We start from the raw sequence: 17436 nt of genomic DNA, 5'->3' as shown, positions 1-17436 counted from the left end.
ATAGCATCGTGTGGGGGTTTTATATGTAAAACATTACATGTTTGAACTCAATGGTTTGCAACCCAGTGGAACTCTTAGCCCTTAGTATCATTTGTGTCCTAGAAAGTCTTGCTTAAGAAATGGCAACCAGCAGACATGAGATTTGAGCAGCCTATTGCCAACTATATAACCTAAGAAAGACTATAAGGTATCAAAGCATAAGGATGTGCCAACTTTCTTAATACTATCACAACTTCTTCTTTTTTCTCTTATTTCTCTTAACTTTAACATCTAGGAATCTGGGGAAATACTTTGTATACAAGTCCTAAGGTTTCCACTGAACATAGGTATGCTGGCTAATGTGAACTTTGCAGCAGAAGTGATTTGGTTTAGTGTTCAGTGAAACACTGTTGCTGGTACAGTGTTAAAACTATGCTAAGTGTAGATTGCTGTAACTTGTCTGTTGCTAGTGTAATTTCCATTGATGACAGCTTTATTGCATACGTTGCCTGCTCTTTCACATATGCTTCTAGGCAAACACCCCAAAATCCTAGATTGTAAATAAAACCATTTATAAATCTAGGGGATACCAGAAAGCAGAAGTTAAAAGCATTTAACATGTACAGGTGCTTTTGTCTTTCAGAAGCAAAAAGGGCCTTTGGAAACTTGACCTGTATGCTAATCACAGTACTTCAGAAACTGAGAGCTTCATGCCTTTTGGTTTTCAGGGACTCGCTGATGCTGCAGACCACGTTTGCGGGGGCTCTTAGGTGCTTGGGAAGAGCCTGTGCTATAAAGCATAACTGTAGTCTGCAGTGCAGAAAGGGTATTTTTAAAGTTGGTCAAACTTGCATGGACAGATCCTCAGCAAACACTGATCTTCAGGGGTGCAGTGACTGTGTACAGAATTGTTTCTTCTAAGTTTAGTTACTGTATCACATGATGAGGAACATTTTATGGCTGAAACTGTAAACATTCCTGAGAGAAACTTGCTGTTCTCGCTTAACGCAACTGATAAGTCATACAAGATTGTTATGTTGATATTTTGAACATTCTTTCCTTAAGGACCAAAATAATGAGGAGCAGCACGCAGATGGACTTATAGTAAGTTTAAATCTAATCTTTATCTCCCTTTAATTCTGCAGAACATGTGAACAGAGACCTGAATTTCCACTCATTTTGCAACATACTTCTTCCTTTCTCTGATTTGCTCCTTCCAGTGTCTTGTTAAAATTACTGTTGATTCATTAGCTTCTGAGGTTGGCTAACACCTTTGCCTTTAGAAAATATAGTGATCAGTTTTATACTGACTGTCTTAAATGGCACTGTTATGACTGAACGCTGGGATAGAAACCTTCTATGTGAACAGATGAAAGGGAAATGATGGGGATAGAAACAGTTTTGTGTTCCATCTGAAGTATCTTTATGTATGAAATACTCGGCTATCTTTGTGCTTCAAGTAGTTTGTCTTTTCTACAGTGCTGCTCAATTAAGCAAAGTTGTATTATGTCTGTTTAAGCAATTTTTCTTCTTTAATATAACTTCTGTGTTTTTAATGTAACTTCTGTCCTCTTTGGTTTCAGTCACATGTGACTTCTCTTTCTTCATTCTCTTTTTGTCACTTGAGTACATTTCAGATACTTTTAATAGGAGATTAGTTTCAATAAAACACAACTCTAAAAATCATAATGTGTTTCCATTACAGCTGACAATAATTCCCAAGCTTTATTTGTCTTTCCATTATATACAGCTTTAGCAGCATGATTTTCTGGTATGAACTTTGGAGTAAAAATGCACATACAGATTCTGGTTTCGTGCTTATTGTAAATAAGATGAATGATTACTCTGTGGGTAACCACATAATTCAGGTCTTAGTGCAATGAGAAGTTCTGTCACTTGCCCTGGAAAGGAGAAGTTATGCAGCTAGACACTACCACAGGGACAGGTGGTATACACATTAGGTCTGCACCTTGGAAATACCACATACATATTACAGCTTACTGTAGTGTGAATTTGATTAGCCACTACTCTTAATTATCTGTGGGTTGGCTCATAATGGGAAGAGAAAAAAAAAGTGTTTCTGTAAGAATATATTAACTGATGCATTAGTGGTTGTGAAGACTGAATTTTTCATGCTATTGAGGTCAATGTTATCTTGACCTAAAGGTCAGGATTTTATTTTAAATGTAGGCAGGAATATGATTAATGTTTGATACCATGGTGGGGTGATGGACTTTTTGTTTCTGCCTGGCTGTTTTTAAGTTGTTCCTAAACTCAGAGTAGGAAACTTTCAAGTCTGCCTTCATCTGTTTCTAAACCATAGAGGCATACCCCAAAATACCTAACAACAAACTCCAGTTCACGTTGCAGTGTGGAGAATTGTTTAAGGATAAGATTACAATTCTTCATACAAAGTCAAAGTTACTTTGTTGTTTGTTTTTCACTTTAACACAGCAGTGTCCTGTATCATATATCTTACTAGTTTCCCTAAAAACTAGGGGAGACAGAGATAGCAAGAGCATCCTGTGTATCATAGGGCCATCTTGATTCTTAAGTTGCTTAACTCTGGAAATAGGGTCATGATTTTAAACTGTGAAATATGTGAGACAGGGACCTACCTGTGTTGCATTATAATTGCACACGCACTTGAAGTAATGTGTAAGGGACATTGATTTTTTTTTTGCTGGAATACAGTGGAATACCAGTGTATATATAGTGGAGTATTTACTTGTATACTGGCTAGTAACACCATTGAAAATGGAGAAAACAATTTTTATGCCTTTTATTTTAAACTGGAGATCTTTAAAAGATAAACAGGGAATGATAATTTTGTTTTCAGTTAAATTAGTCCTGTGCTATAAATAATCTTCACCGCTTTAATGACTTTTAATGCAGGATAAAGTTCAGAATTACAATTAATCAGGAAAAGAGGCAAGAAATAAGCTTCTTTTTTTTTTTGTAGGAAAGTGGGACGAGGAAGTTTAAAATGACCCCGTTTTTCTCAGTCTGTGTGCAAATAGAAGCTAATAGACTAAAAGAAAGGAAGAACAGTTGAAGACTCTCTTCTGTTTTAAATACTGATCTAAAAAGAGGATAGAAATGAGCATACTGACTAAATTTAAAGGCAAACTTCATCTACATTAAAAGCAGTTTTGCTTTTAAAAAAGGTAGAACTTGGTATTCTGTGACCTTCCCTGTGCTTGGTACTCTTCAGCTTAAGCACAGCAGCAAGATTTCCTAGCAAACTGAGGCAAAGATTTTCACAGTTCTGACATGGATCAGTGGTTTTAAATTGCAGGATGTTTAGAAAAGGGTTTTATATGCCTTTTATCCAGTCAACAACCCAGAACAATGTAGAAGTTCTGGTTGTTGTATGTGAACATACATAACAAGCAATGCTTAGGTGATAACAAGCAGGCCAGTGAAGCAAGGAAAAATCATGCTAATTTGGATTAAACAGCATTGCAGTTTTGATTTTCAAGAGGCTTGCTGTGTGAAAGCCATGAACACATAATGAAGTCAGTGATTTTTGTGAGTGTCAAGTTGAATTGGTGCTTCATTTTCAAAGTGCCCACATTCATAAGTAGACTGAAATGTCCTCTACTGGAGATGCGCTGAAAACTGTCACTTCTCATTGGAAAGAGTTTTGGCAACTAAGCCACTTCATGGCTGTCAGCATGCTGATGATTCATGTTGTAATTATGGGTTGATTTACTATGGTCTGGACAAATTAACTTTTCTGGAAATAAAAAAAAAAAAAGGGTTCTAAAAATACAGATTACCCATCTTAATTCTTGCAGATACTTTGCATCTAACTTTCCACTCTTTGCATGCACATTAATTAATGGGCATTGGAAAGAATAGCAGAAGCTCAAACCTGAAATAAGAACTCTTTATAACACAATTCAGATCTGTAGCAGATTCAGTATAGTGTCAAGTCTGTGTAAAATATTAAGGTCTTACCACTTTGAAAGTATTTCTCATGTCCTCAACTGTCAATTTGTGTTTTACTTTCTCAGGAACTCACTATCTTGCATTTGGGCATTTCTTGTGTTCACAATGTTATTGCTATCTATGCTTTATTGTTTAGGGGTTGTTTTTTTTTTAACTGAGAAAAAATGTGCTTTTCTTTTGTCTCAGAGCACTATAAACCCAGTTGACGCAGTGTATCAGCCCAGTCCTCTGGAACAGTCAGTGATCAGCACAATGCCTTCCCAAGCAGTTATACCTCCAGGTATGGTGTACAAAAAGAACCTCAGTGGAAATGTTCATAAGCAGAGCAGCTGCAGTGATGGAGGGGCTGCATAATCTTGAATAGCTTCTGTAATTTTGAGAAAAAATAAATGCTTTTTAACTCAATATCTGCAATTTTTTAAAATGCTATCTCTGCTGAATAATAAGAGCTAGATAGCAGTGATGGAAACATGATTTTCAGTCTGCATGGCTTTTATAGAAAAGGATTATATTTTTGAAGGTGAAGTAATGTGTTATCTCCTTCCCAACAAATGTGTAATTCTCATATTTAAAGGTGAATTTTGGGTTTAACATATCAAAATATCCCCTAGAACCTGCTCAGTTGTGCAAGTCAGAGCAGCGACCCTCATCTTTGCCAGTGGGACCTGTAGTAGCATCACTTGGAAATCAGACTCCAACACCAAATAGTACAGGTACTGTGTAACTGTCCTATTGAAGCACAAGAAGCAAAACCTGAATATATACTGTTTGTTACCTAATCTAATGTAATTACCTGTTAAGACAACATTGTGTTGGCCTACATCTTGCTTTTAATCCACACATATTCAGTGTTGTGTTAAAATCAATTATTCTGCTCTTTCTTCCTGCCATGTATTCATAACACATAGGAGTATTACCAGCTTTCTTGTCTCTGTTGTTGCAATCTTGCAGTAATCAGCACAAGAACTTTGCAGTTAATACATCATATGTGGCCTTGGGGGTTTTTTAATTCTTTGATTTCCTTCTCTCCCCCTTAATAGCATTCATTGGGCTTTTTAAAGCTACATGAGACGCTCTGAAGCAAAAGTTGCTATTATATATATATAAAGTTGCCATTATATATTATATACATATATGAAGTTGCTATAAATATCTGTTTCCTGTAATATTTTAAAGAGGGTTTTTTTAACCATAGCTGCATAGTTAAATTTTTTATGATCTGTCTACCTTGACTGTTACTTCCTGATCAGTGTATTGATTCTGTTGTCCAATCATGCTAAAACTTGCAGTTCCCTCCCAAGTTTTTCTCTAACCTTCTGTGTAAATGATTTCTTATTACTTTATTACTACCCTTCCTTCCCAGAACACTAACAAACACATGTATAGAACAGTATTCATCCTAATCCGAAAAAAGAAGTATACCACTGCTGGCTTTTTCTCCTGCTAGACAGTTCCTTTTTTTCAGTCTTTATGCTCTGCATCTCATCTTTTAGGTAGCATCTGATGATTTTATTTTTTTGTGTGTAAATATCTTAACTTGCTTAATAACCTCTGTTGTGATTTGGACTTCCACAAAAGGCCTGTGTTAGTGTTAACCTCATTTGTCTTTATTGCTATGACTGTGTTGAAAAGTGGTGAGTTAGTGGTGAGACAGGATTCATGTAATCTAATTTAGAAACTAAATACATTTAGTATTCATTAGCTTTTGTCACAAATACAGTCATAGCTAAATTGGAAAAAGATGTTTTATCTTAGTAGCATAAATTGAGTGAAAACTGCTAAGTCCAAGTGGCAACCAGGTGACTATTGGAGTTTCTCAGCGGCTGACAGTGGGTCCCTACTGCTTAATATCTCAGATAACCTAGACATGAACCTTGCCAAACTGGGGAGAACAATGGATAGGACATGGCTGCCCTTCAGAGGGGCTGTGACTATCTGTGGAAGTGGACAGAAACCTCATGAAGTTAGTTGAAGCCAAATGTAAAGTCCTTCACCCACCTACAGTGGGCACAGCCCTCAGCTTGCCCTCTTTCTTGCATGAGGTTAACTGCAGCTTCACAGGGGAGGAGCCAGGGGTCAGGACCAGCAACAAGTGGAACACGAGTCAGCAGCGTGCCCTTGTGGTGGTGGTGTTGCTGCATACCAGGCTGGATCAGTGAGAGTATATGGAGCAGAAATAAAGAAGTGATTGTTCCTCTCTACTTGGGATCTGAGAGACCTTGTCTTGAGTACTGTGTATAGTTTTGGGTTCCATAGTGTGAAGGCATGGATCACCATGTTTGGGAAGATGAGCCTCATGATGTACTTGGAGGCTGACAGAACTGGGTTTGTTCAGCCTTAGAAGATTAAGCTAAAGAGGGATGTTACTGCTGGCTTCTGCCAAGACTTTCTCCCAGTTACTGAGAGGGTATAAAGCAGATAGAACTGGGCTTCTCTTGGAGATGCACAGCAAAAGGATAAGGCAGTTAACACAAGTTGTAAGAAAGAAAATTCCAAGTAGGTATTAGAAAATGTTTTGGGTTTATAGTGAGATGGTGGATTATGGAATCTTCTTCTTGAGAGAGATTTAAAACCTGACTAGACGTTCTTGAACAAACTGGTCAAGTCTGGGCCTTGAGCGGGGAATAAATCAGACTTCTAGAGATCCCTTCCAGTATACTTCGTGCTATAAATTTATACAAGTTTTGAGTCTTGTTTTGCCTTTAGTTGACAACTTTGGGAAAACACGTCCTTATACTTTGCTGTTCTGTGTTCTTGATTTTCCTTGTGACCTTTCTTTTGTTGTCTCTTAAATGAAACTTGATATAAAGTTGACTAATTATTGCTTCTTATTTTGTAAGATATCATACCCTCTGAGTTTGCATTAGTCTTTATTTATCTAAGCAATCTACTCATAAGTGGAGAACTGGTGGATTTTGAAAGAGTTTAATTTTAAGTCTGTAATGTTTAATACTCCACAGGAAGTGGGCAGTCGGCACCGAGCAGCAGTCTCACCTCTCCAAGCCATGTCAACTTGTCTCCAAATACAGTCCCAGATTTTTCTTACTCAAGCAGTGAGGATGAGTTCTACGATGCTGATGAATTCTATCAGAGCAGTTCTTCCCCAAAGCGATGTATGGAGTAAGTAGCTGAAAGTATGCAGTGTGTGCTGAATGCAGTTTTTATCTATGAGTGCATGGCTTGTCCGCTTGTAGAAGTTAAGCTAAAGAAGCAAATTGGCCACATCGGCTTTTTAAACAGCAGCAAGCTAGAGGAGGCAAAAATCCACTTAGTGTAACAGAATTGGATTACCCCAGCCCAGTCATCTGTGAGGGATGTAGTTTCCTCTGCTCCTTCCTATTCTGTCAGGTATATATGTTGGCAAAACTCTAACATAAACCAAACTTGGGAAGCCACCAGCTCAGAGGTCTTGAGACCCTGTTGTATTTCACTTGCATTTGTTGCAGTCTTTGGTAAATAGCTAATTCCCTGTCACCTTTACTAAAATAAACTTTTTGGAGTTGCCTTGCCCCAAAAATCTCTATTTACTCTTTTTTTCTGAACTGGAGAATTACTGTTAAGAGTACGCATTTCAAAGAGGAATTAGTCAGCTGGTTTATACCTTCAGGTGGTGTTATCTTAGACTTCAGGCTTTCCCATTTTTCAGCTACAGCCGATTATAAGATCCCTGTGAGTTATCATGCAGCACATATATTAATTTTACCAGTAAACTCCTTGTCTCTTCTAGCAGATTGTAATAATTTGGTCTGAATTAGTTGATCGTGAATTGTGAGAACTCTTCTTTAGTTCTTCAGGGTCTGCTGCTGTCCTGACTCGAAGCAGCACAGGAAGCAGTCTGAAACGTCCGGATACCACAGAATCCCTCAATTCTTCCATTTCTAATGGAACAAATGATACTGGTAAGCGGACTGTGTGAACTTCCAGTAAACAGATCTGCATGTAAGCTGTATATAATCACATATGATATATGACAAGGTACTTATGGAAAATGGTTTCTCTATTATTTCTTTACTAGTGGAAACAATGTTGTTGAATCGTAGGATTAAAAAATCTTAGTTTTATAAATAAGACCTTTTTAACAGTTAATATATATGATAATTAAATACAGTCTGTCTTTGACAGTTTAGAGCAAAATAAAAACAATTTGGTCTTTCTAGATCTCTTCGATCCTCCTGATGATCGAGATGATGATGGGGAAGGAGAATCAGTGGAAGAACATAAGAGTGTTATTATGCATCTATTGTCACAAGTTAGATTAGGAATGGATCTAACAAAGGTAAACTTGCTGACTGTTCATGGGGAAGAAAGGGGGAGTAAACCCTGAATTCTGTCTTAATCAGTTCAGTGTCAAAGTAATAATTTACCTATATATTAGTTCTGTGAGCTAGTTAGGCTAAAAGCTCTTTAGCATGGTTGTAGTTTTTAACAGGAGATGTTAATGGGAGGAGAAAAATAATGCAGAATGAATGTACCCAACTGCTAAAATCTGATTGGGAAAATAGTTTGCTATGGAAAGGAGTTTGTTCTCTTGGAACCTGATCCTTGGAATGGCTGTAATGCTGGGGTAAGAGGAATGCTATATGCAATGGTAGTGTTTCTCATGGCTTTAGAATAACAGAGATCTACAAGATCCCAGTATATGGTGATATTCAATAAAACATAAATAGAACAAAAGGGGGAATTAAATACAAAGTGAAATGCTTTGCTTTACTGTGTATTTTAAAATGCTCCATGTAGGTCTGGCAAGTAAAGAGTTGGATTTTTCATGAATGTGATTCATGCTGATGTCTGTCTGAAGGCTGAATGAACAGCACGCTGAAGGTGTTGATCTTTCTAGGCAGCTTGGTTAAGTTTAGACAAGTAATTCCAGATTGAAAAATAGTAGGAGAGATCAATCCTGTCATCAGTTTCCTTAAGTGGATGACTTTAACTGTCCAGTCTGGAACTTACAGTAGAGAATAAGAAGATGAACTTCAGACTTTTCAGAGAAATAGCCAGCAGTTCATAGGAAAACTACGGAAGGCAGTTCTGAATAGGAATTGATCCAAAATGTGTCTGTTTTGGGAATTCCTGGAATAGTTGAAAATTACTGATCTCAGGCTGCCAAGAAACATTATGAGTGTGCATCTTGTCTGTATGGCTTTTAAGTCAGCAGCAGCAATCAGCAGTGCTTTCAGCAGTGGTCTGGACCACACTGATTAGTCAGCAGATTCACAAGAATAGAACCTGAAAATGCTGTTTGGGAGGAAAAGTAGTGGGGGAAAGATTAACCTTCATCCTGTTAAAAGAGGCACGTAAGAGGCTGTGCCTACATGGCATGGCTGTAACTGAGAATTGACAGTGTACATACAGACTAAATTAAAGAATCAGTGTTACTGTAACTAAGAACTGCTTTTGATAAGCTCAGCCATGCAGTTGGATGTGCTCTAACTGGGATTAGTTAATACATAAAACGAGACAGTTCCTCTTAAATCTTTGGTTTATAGAAGGTGCCAAGTGAGCTGCATGTGTCCAAACTCACTGGTAAGTTTGAGAACACGGTCAGTTTACAGGCACATTAAGCCTCAGCTTTGTATGTTATTTAGAGTTAGTATGTAGGATGCTTTTGTGCACACTGTTGTGTCTTGATCTGTAAGAGGGTTTCTTTTCACCTAGGTGGTTCTTCCAACTTTTATCCTGGAAAGAAGATCATTGTTGGAAATGTATGCTGACTTTTTTGCACATCCAGACTTATTTGTCAGGTATTTGATTTTTCAAGTACAGCATTGACTGGTTCTGATATTATTTTCAGCAGCCCACAAGGGCCATAAACAAGCTGGTGGTTTTGAAGAATATTGCTTGGGGTTTGATCTAAACTTAAAAAATAGTCAAAGTAGTCAAAAACCAACCAAACATCCTAAAAGCTTTCCTGTATTCAAGGTGCCTGTTTGTATTTCATTTTGCCTGTCCTTCTGTTCTCTCTTTCTTGCTCATGTAGCATTAGTGACCAGAAGGATCCGAAGGAACGGATGGTTCAAGTGGTTAAATGGTACCTCTCAGCTTTTCATGCAGGAAGAAAAGGGTCAGTTGCTAAAAAGCCTTACAATCCCATTTTGGGTGAGATCTTCCGATGTCATTGGGTGTTACCAGGCACTGAAGGTGAAGATGATATGGTTAGTTTCTTGTATGTTTTTTGGTGCCTAGAATGCATGCTAGTAATTCCCAAAGCTGTATTAATTTACTGACTGGAATGGCTCTTGCTATGTTTAAGTAGCAAAACTGATGAACTGTGGCAGTTACTTCACTGATTTCCTAACCCCCCCTTTGCTTTGGAAAGATGTATAAAGTATCTTGCATAACAAAATTTGAGCTATTGGTTTTATTCAGTTTTTAGTTACTAGAACTATTTGACATGTTGAAAATGTTCTCTTCTTTCCTGAACTGTTTCACAGCACTGAGTGTAAATTCCTTTCTTTCCAAAGCACTGATTTTTGTATTTTTTAATAATTTCTCTGAACCCTTGTTTTTTTAACAGCAGGGTTCTTCTCCTCACAACCTAGAAAGCAATGCAGTTTCTCCAGTGTATTTAATTCTCCTTTTAAAATACATCTAAATACATTTCTTTTGTTTTTGACATCTGAAGTTTGGATTCTGTGCTTGGATAGTATTCTGGTTGGTTACCTGTGTCTGGCCACTGCTTTTCCTTTTGTGCTTTATCAGTATGTCTGGTAAAGCAAAGGGCACAGTAACAGCAGTGACACTCATAACCTGAAATCATCTACCAGTGTATGAGGTTTTTCTCTTATTTGCCCAAGTTTCAATGAGACTCAAGAATTAAACATTTGAACCATAGACAGCACAGAGCCCCACTGATTCCAGGGAAAAGCTCTGGCACTTGCAGTACAGCCTGAAGTGTTTTGTTTTTTCTTTATTGTTGTGGTTTTTAGTCACCTCATTTAGGCTTCTCACCTTCTAAAGTTGCAAATGATCATGAGGCATCCCTGTCTATGGCAGGGGGTTGGAACTCGATGATCTTAAGGTCCTTTCTAACCCAAACCATTCAGTGATTCTATGTAGGAAGTGCTGATGTGAGATACTTCGTGTAGCCTCAGTGTAGTATATCAAAACATGTGATTACTTAGATGTAAAACATGTAATTTTTCCATTTAATTTGTTTCTCCCCCATTTTGTTTTCTCAATTCTTATTTCTAAGGTGAATGTTTGGACTCCTGTTTGCTGGGATAAAGGCAATATTGTATTTGTGCTTCCGTCGCTTTTAACAATGAATTACACTTTTCAGTACCTGCCACAGGAAATGAGTGTTGTTTTATGGTTCTGTGATACGTAGAATCTGTTCATTATTAATGTGCAGTCAGACTTTTTCAGAAGCAAAAAGTATTTCTGCCACCCATTTCGTATTAGTTAATAAGAGATTAAGTGGATTTAAATATGATTTTGTAATCGGGTTTATATGCGACTCAGTTTAACTCTTTTATTTGGGGATGTCTCCCCAGTACATTTATACTCAAAAACAAGACAGTAGAAACTAACTATTCTTTCGAAGGCATCGTAGCCTCAGGAGTAAGGAGTTTAAAACTCATCAAATTAGCAAACTGGCAAATACCTAAAAATGACTGCAATAGATTTTTAGAAGCCATTAAACATGGAAGCAACTTGGAAGTATCCAGGGTTTTGTAAACACAGTCAGTGATGAAAATCCTCTCTGCTGTCACACAGGAGCCAGTTTCAGAAGGACCAGTTCCCTGGGTCAGTAAAAGCAGTGTAACGTTTGTGGCAGAGCAGGTCTCTCATCATCCTCCAAGTAAGTTGATAATAACTTTACTAATAAAGATGATGTCTGGATAGGAGTGACTGTAAAATCAGCTCCTGGTTTAAATCTTGGGTTTATGTTTTCCCTCCAAATTTAAAAGCTGAAAGTTTTACCTATGAACTGTTTTTGTGAGAAAGATGGCAAACTCTGTGCCACACAAGTATGAAGCACTTTGAAATATTTGCTGATGAATGAATTTGGAAACAACAGTATCAGTGTCTTGTGCTGGTGGTTTTAACATCTTTTCTTTAGTTTCAGCATTTTACGCCGAGTGTTTTAGCAAGAGGATACAGTTCAATGCTCACATATGGACCAAGTCAAAGTTCTTAGGAATGTCTATCGGGGTCCATAACATAGGGCAAGGTATGTGTGCATACATTTAACAGTAGAAGAGAAACTTGCATTCTGCATTTAGAATTTTTACAGAAATTCTTTAAAGTCATCCTGTTAAAGATAAGGAATGTTTGAATTTCATAGAACCATAGAATGGATCGGGTTGGAAGGCATCTTCAGAGGTCACCTAGTCCAAACCCCCTGCAGCAGTCAGGCACAGCTACAGGCTGGGCAGAGAAGAGATTCAGAGCAGCCCTGCGGAGAAGGACTTGGGGGTGCTGGTCAATGAGAAAATGAACATGAGGCGGCTTCAGTGTGCGCTTGCAGCCCAGAAAGCCAACCATATCCTGGGCTGCATCAAAAGGAGTGTGACCAGCAGGTCCAAGGAGGTGATCCTGCCCCTTTAGTCTGCTCTCGTGAGACCTCACCTGGAGCATTGTGTGCAGTTCTGGTGTCCTCAACATAAAAAGCACATGGAACTGTTGGAACAAATCCAGAGGAGGCCACGAGGATGATCAGGGAACTGGAGCACCTCCCATATGAAGACAGGCTGAGAAAGTTGGGGCTGTTCAGCCTGGAGAAGAGAAGGCTGCATGGAAACCTCATAGCAGCCTTCCAGTATCTGAAGGGGACCTAAAGGGATGCTGGGGATGGACTCTTCATTAGGGACTGTAATGACAGGACAAGGGGTAATGGGTTCAAACTTAAACAGGGGAAGTTTAGACTGGATATAAGGAAGAAGTTCTTTACTGTGAGGGTGGTGAGGCACTGGAATGGGTTGCCCAGGGAAGTTGTGAAGGCTCCATCTGTAGCGGTGCTCAAGTCCAGGCTGGGCAGAGCCTTGGGTGAGATGGTTTAGTGTGAGGTGTCCCTGCCCATGGCAGGAGGATTGGAACTTGATGATCTTAAGGTCCTTTCCAACCCTAACTATTCCATGATTCTATGATTCTGTGACATCTTGAACTATATCAGTTTCCTCAGAGCATCATCCAGCCTGTCCTTGAATGTCTCCAGGAACAGCTCATCCACCACCTCTCTGGGCAACCTGTGCCAGTGTTTTACCACTCTCATTGTAAAGAATGTTTTCCTCATGTCCAGCATGAATCTCCCTCTTAATTTAAAACCATCACCCCTTACCCTATCACAGCAGCCCTATCTTTCTTAAAGGCCCCTTTTAAGAACTGAAAGGCTGCAATAAGGTCCCCTGGAGTCTACTCCAGGATGAACAACACCAACTTCTGTAACTAGAGCTTGTCTCCAGGAATCAGATTCCTTCTGTAGCCTTTGTGTGCTGAAATCACTCAGGGCCCAGAAAGAAATTGCAGGAAATTGTATTTCTTAGGAAATACAGCTCTCCCTGCCTTCTCCCAGAAGTGAGGCATTCTCAGCCCTGCTGAAAACTAAAGCTCTTCACTTTTCCTATTAATGGTACTTGTTGTTAATGTAAGTATTTCAGATCATTATGAAAAGTTTTGTAGAGGTTTTGCTTAATGTTTTTTAAATCTATTTCTATTTTTCCTTACTAGGGTGTGTAACATGCCTAGATTATGATGAACACTATATTTTGACCTTTCCTAATGGTTATGGAAGGTAAGTAAATGCTCTATTTGCTGTTTTAATTTTTTAATGCCTTGTAATACTTCATGCTTAGTATTTGTCAGTTAACAGGTTATGAATACATACATTTGTAATTGCAGGTCTATTCTCACTGTGCCATGGATAGAACTTGGTGGGGAATGCAGTATTAATTGCTCAAAGACAGGCTATAATGCTTCCATCGTCTTCCACACGAAACCATTTTATGGAGGAAAGAAGCACAGGATTACAGCTGAAATCTTGTAAGTGGGTTTCTTTCTTCAGTCAGTCTCACTTTTCATCTTCTAAATGCTGACAGTGTTTTTTCAAGATAGTAGCATAACATACTGAAACAGCTACAGCCCAATCACTGGGCTCATGATTACTGGGCATGGACTGACATTTGTAGCCAAGGTCTGTGAGAGGAAACCCACATAGGCCTGTACCCTGCCTTGTCCTTCCCTAAAACATTCTTGGCTGATTACCAAAAGGAACTTAAATTTTCAATCCTGCATTATCCAAAATGTCTTTGTCGTTACCTCTCCTAAAAACACTGAAGCAAACCTTGTAATGCTGTTGTCTGTAGCATGTCAGTTGAAGTTCTGTTTACCCATTTACACCTGTGGTTTGGTGGATCTTTGGTTAGTCCCTGTGCATGTGCCCCAGGCAGAGAATTTAGTGGGGATTCTCATCCTGTTTGGAGATCTGCTGGGATGTCTGTAAGTGGATGCTGACAAAATGAGGTTTATAACTTGATTTTAAATCGCATCTTGACATACACTGATAGATCATTTTGTGATCTATCACAGTGTCATTTATGAACTAGCGTTGGTGTTTCTCAGTAGTCTGGGGAAGAAGCTGTCAGTCTGTGAAACCTTGTTAAGCTTAAACTTCTCATTCTAAGTATAAAAGCATGTAACTGATTTCCTGAACTCTAAATGTGAATACAGCCCTGGGGCAGGAACTGGCTTCTCCTGGAACAACACTTCCTTGTAAGGTTTATCTACTTTTAAGGTTCATCCAACTAATTCATGCAAGACTTAACTTGTAAATAGAACCTTAATCTCCTCCTTGTCAGTGGTGGACATTTGAAGGGTTGATACAAAACGGACTGTACAGCAACTAGGATAAAGTTTTGATTGTTTAGGGTCTTCCAGTTCCTGTGATACAACTGAGAAATGACTGTTTCTATTTAGTTCTCCGAATGACAAGAAACCCTTCTGCTCAATTGAAGGCGAATGGAACGGTGTCATGTATGCAAAATACAGCACAGGGGTAAAGCTGCTTTTTTCTTTCCTTTTTTTGCAGATAGGGAAGATTGTGCTTAAAAAGCTGGGTTTGGGGGTTGGGTTTTTTGTTGTTTGGTGGGTTTTTAGATAAACATTACTAGTTGGGAACCCCTGTGTCCAAAAGATCACAAGAACAATGAATTTGGGATTAAAATCTTGAATTTATTTTGTTAATCTTAAGGTAATTTGATTTTTGTAGCAAGAACAGACTCCAAAGAATGAGGGTTTTTCATGTATTTCCTGACAACCAGGGTACTTGAGTTGAAGGTATATGAATTGTAAGTCTACATAAAGAACTGAATTGGTTTATTTTAAATCTCACTCTGTAGGAGAATGCTGTCTTTATCGATACCAAGAAAATGCCTACAATTAAGAAGAAGGTAAGAAAATTGGAGGACCAAGCCGACTTTGAGTCTCGCTGGTAAGAACTTCAGTTAAATGGGCAAATTAAGACTTCTCCTGTAGTTGGATTCACATGTACAGTCCACACCCTTAACCTGGCCCTGGCATGGAGAGCTGTGCTCCACATTGGCCTTTGCTGCAGGATAGAACCAAGGAACAGGTTGGGGTTTTGAGGGGGGAAGAGGAGACCTGTAGTTCTTGGTCACATCCTCGCTGGGACCAACTGTTCTAGGGAGGTCCAGAGAGGACCACTGCAGCCTCTCCTGGCAATAGGGCAGTTGTGGTTTAATATATATTGGGTATATACTTTAATTCAAACAAATATCGCTAATAGTAATATGGTTGTAGAACCTTGAAGCACTTTGCTGCTATAATTAGTCTCCTTTCTAATTTCTTTCTTTAAGCCTATGGAAAGATGTAACCTACAACTTAAAAATTAGAGACATCGATGCAGCTACGGCTGCAAAGCACGCACTTGAAGAAAGACAAAGAGCTGAAGCCAGAGCCAGAAAGGAGAACGAGACCTCATGGGAAACAAGGGTGAGCTTTATTTAAACGTTCATTTATCTGCCCTCAGCCCTGTAGCATTTGGTCCTTTCCAGCTGGGTCATCAGAAGCTTACATCTGATTATTCCCTTTGTTCTAGTTATTCCATGAAGATGGAGAGTGCTGGGTTTATGATGAGCCGCTACTGAAACGACTTGCTGCCAGTAAACATTAAGTGGGTTCTAAACCCAGAAAACATTGAAGCCTTGGCTTAGCGAAGTTTACACCTGATACCAAGCTAGTCAGCAGTTATCACGTACGTACCGTTTGGAGAACCTGACCCCTCCAACTACAGTGGTTCCTATCTCAGGGATACTGGACTTACTGGTGCAGATAAGCAATTAAATGAAACAAGAAACGTCTTGGCTGTGCAGTAACTTATACTGGACTCTGCTCTACTGGCAGTGGGCTCAAGGCTCCACAGGCAGGTGCTGGAGCCCGCTGACCAATGCTTCTAGAGCACAGGGAATCTGGGCTCTGAAGCAGATACACTTCGTATAACCACTGTGAAGGCCATGGCATTGGTATCAGTTGCATAATATTCCTGGGTCCTACATATTTAAAAACAAACAAGAAACAAAATGCAAGATGTCATTTAAATCTAGCTGATGTTGGCAATGTGTAAATACGAGGATTCCTTTGATGGGACAGTTTGTTAGAAAATGCTACATCCATGTTATCTTCCACCTGTACGATAATCAAACCTTTTGGCATTTCAGTGTCTTGCCCAAAATAACTTTGTTATTTTGAGATTGAAATGTAACCATAGATAATTCTACTCAATGCATCTTAAAGCTTCATAAAATAGATTTTTCAAACTTCTCTTATGGACTTTTTATTTATTTCATAATAAATCTTTGCAGCAAGACACATTTTTCAGCTGAGTGATGATCCATTGCTTTATGTCAAATATATTATTTTTAACCCCATTGGAACCCTTGCAGCTAAATCTACCTATAAAGTAGTTACTGAAGAAACACAAGGAGCAGAATTTGCAGCACCCACAGTAGGATGTTTCTGGAGTCTACATCCAGCCTCGTGTCTCTACGAGCTTGCCAGCGCTGCAGGGATCTACGTTTCTGTGACTGAAGTTAAATAATGTTTGAGTAAGGAAGTAGCTTGTAAGTATCAGTCTTTCCACAGTCAAATGTAGCTTTTATTTGAGTTCATCTCAATTTTGTCTATGTTGCACATACAGGAAGACTAAAAAAAAAAGCAGTGTGAGATTGAAGCTTTGGGCTTTTTTCCCTCCCACCCACCAGTAACTCCTCCAGAACTGCTGAACACTGTCTCTGAAGAGCTGCAACTGCTGCTGGAGTGAGAGGCAAGACAGTCTGAATGAGAAGGTGCAGCCCACACCTCGGACAGCTGGAGAGGAGAACGTGGCATCTTTCTGGTGGGGGAAGCTCTCCCTTCGCTTCAGCAAGACGCAGGACAGGACCTGTTCTTAATGTAGGAGATGAATGAGAAAGGCTGGCTGGAAACTTCCTGGGTATGTGAATGGAGCCCTGTGTTGATAAAAGTAGGTTTGGAGCGCTTGTGTTGCGG

At 39.0% G+C, this 17436-nt stretch overlaps 1 protein-coding gene across 5 annotated transcripts in view; it reads left to right on the top strand.

The window, feature by feature from the left end:
* Window positions 1–16710, top strand: part of OSBPL9 (oxysterol binding protein like 9) — a 64076-nt gene extending 47366 nt beyond the window's left edge. For 4 of the 5 annotated variants that reach the window (XM_061344839.1, XM_061344841.1, XM_061344843.1 and 1 more), the window contains exons 9-24: window positions 1045–1083; window positions 4120–4213; window positions 4545–4646; window positions 6894–7053; window positions 7720–7832; window positions 8091–8209; window positions 9589–9674; window positions 9911–10085; window positions 11650–11734; window positions 11996–12106; window positions 13603–13666; window positions 13774–13914; window positions 14848–14926; window positions 15270–15361; window positions 15747–15882; window positions 15989–16710. In XM_061344839.1, coding sequence (XP_061200823.1) covers window positions 1045–1083; window positions 4120–4213; window positions 4545–4646; window positions 6894–7053; window positions 7720–7832; window positions 8091–8209; window positions 9589–9674; window positions 9911–10085; window positions 11650–11734; window positions 11996–12106; window positions 13603–13666; window positions 13774–13914; window positions 14848–14926; window positions 15270–15361; window positions 15747–15882; window positions 15989–16063 — 1671 coding nt within the window. In that variant the 3' untranslated portion in view covers window positions 16064–16710. The remainder of the gene's footprint in view (window positions 1–1044; window positions 1084–4119; window positions 4214–4544; window positions 4647–6893; window positions 7054–7719; window positions 7833–8090; window positions 8210–9588; window positions 9675–9910; window positions 10086–11649; window positions 11735–11995; window positions 12107–13602; window positions 13667–13773; window positions 13915–14847; window positions 14927–15269; window positions 15362–15746; window positions 15883–15988) is intronic. The other variant, XM_061344840.1, reaches the window with a different exon arrangement.
* Window positions 16711–17436: the final 726 nt, after the last annotated feature.

The sequence above is a fragment of the Neopsephotus bourkii genome, unplaced genomic scaffold (genome assembly GCF_033783945.1).
Source record: "Neopsephotus bourkii isolate Nb327-2 ecotype Australia unplaced genomic scaffold, CSIRO-AGI_Nbou_v1 NB_234, whole genome shotgun sequence".
NCBI classification, from domain to species: domain Eukaryota; kingdom Metazoa; phylum Chordata; class Aves; order Psittaciformes; family Psittacidae; genus Neopsephotus; species Neopsephotus bourkii.
This window is presented reverse-complemented; position numbering and strand designations above follow the sequence as displayed.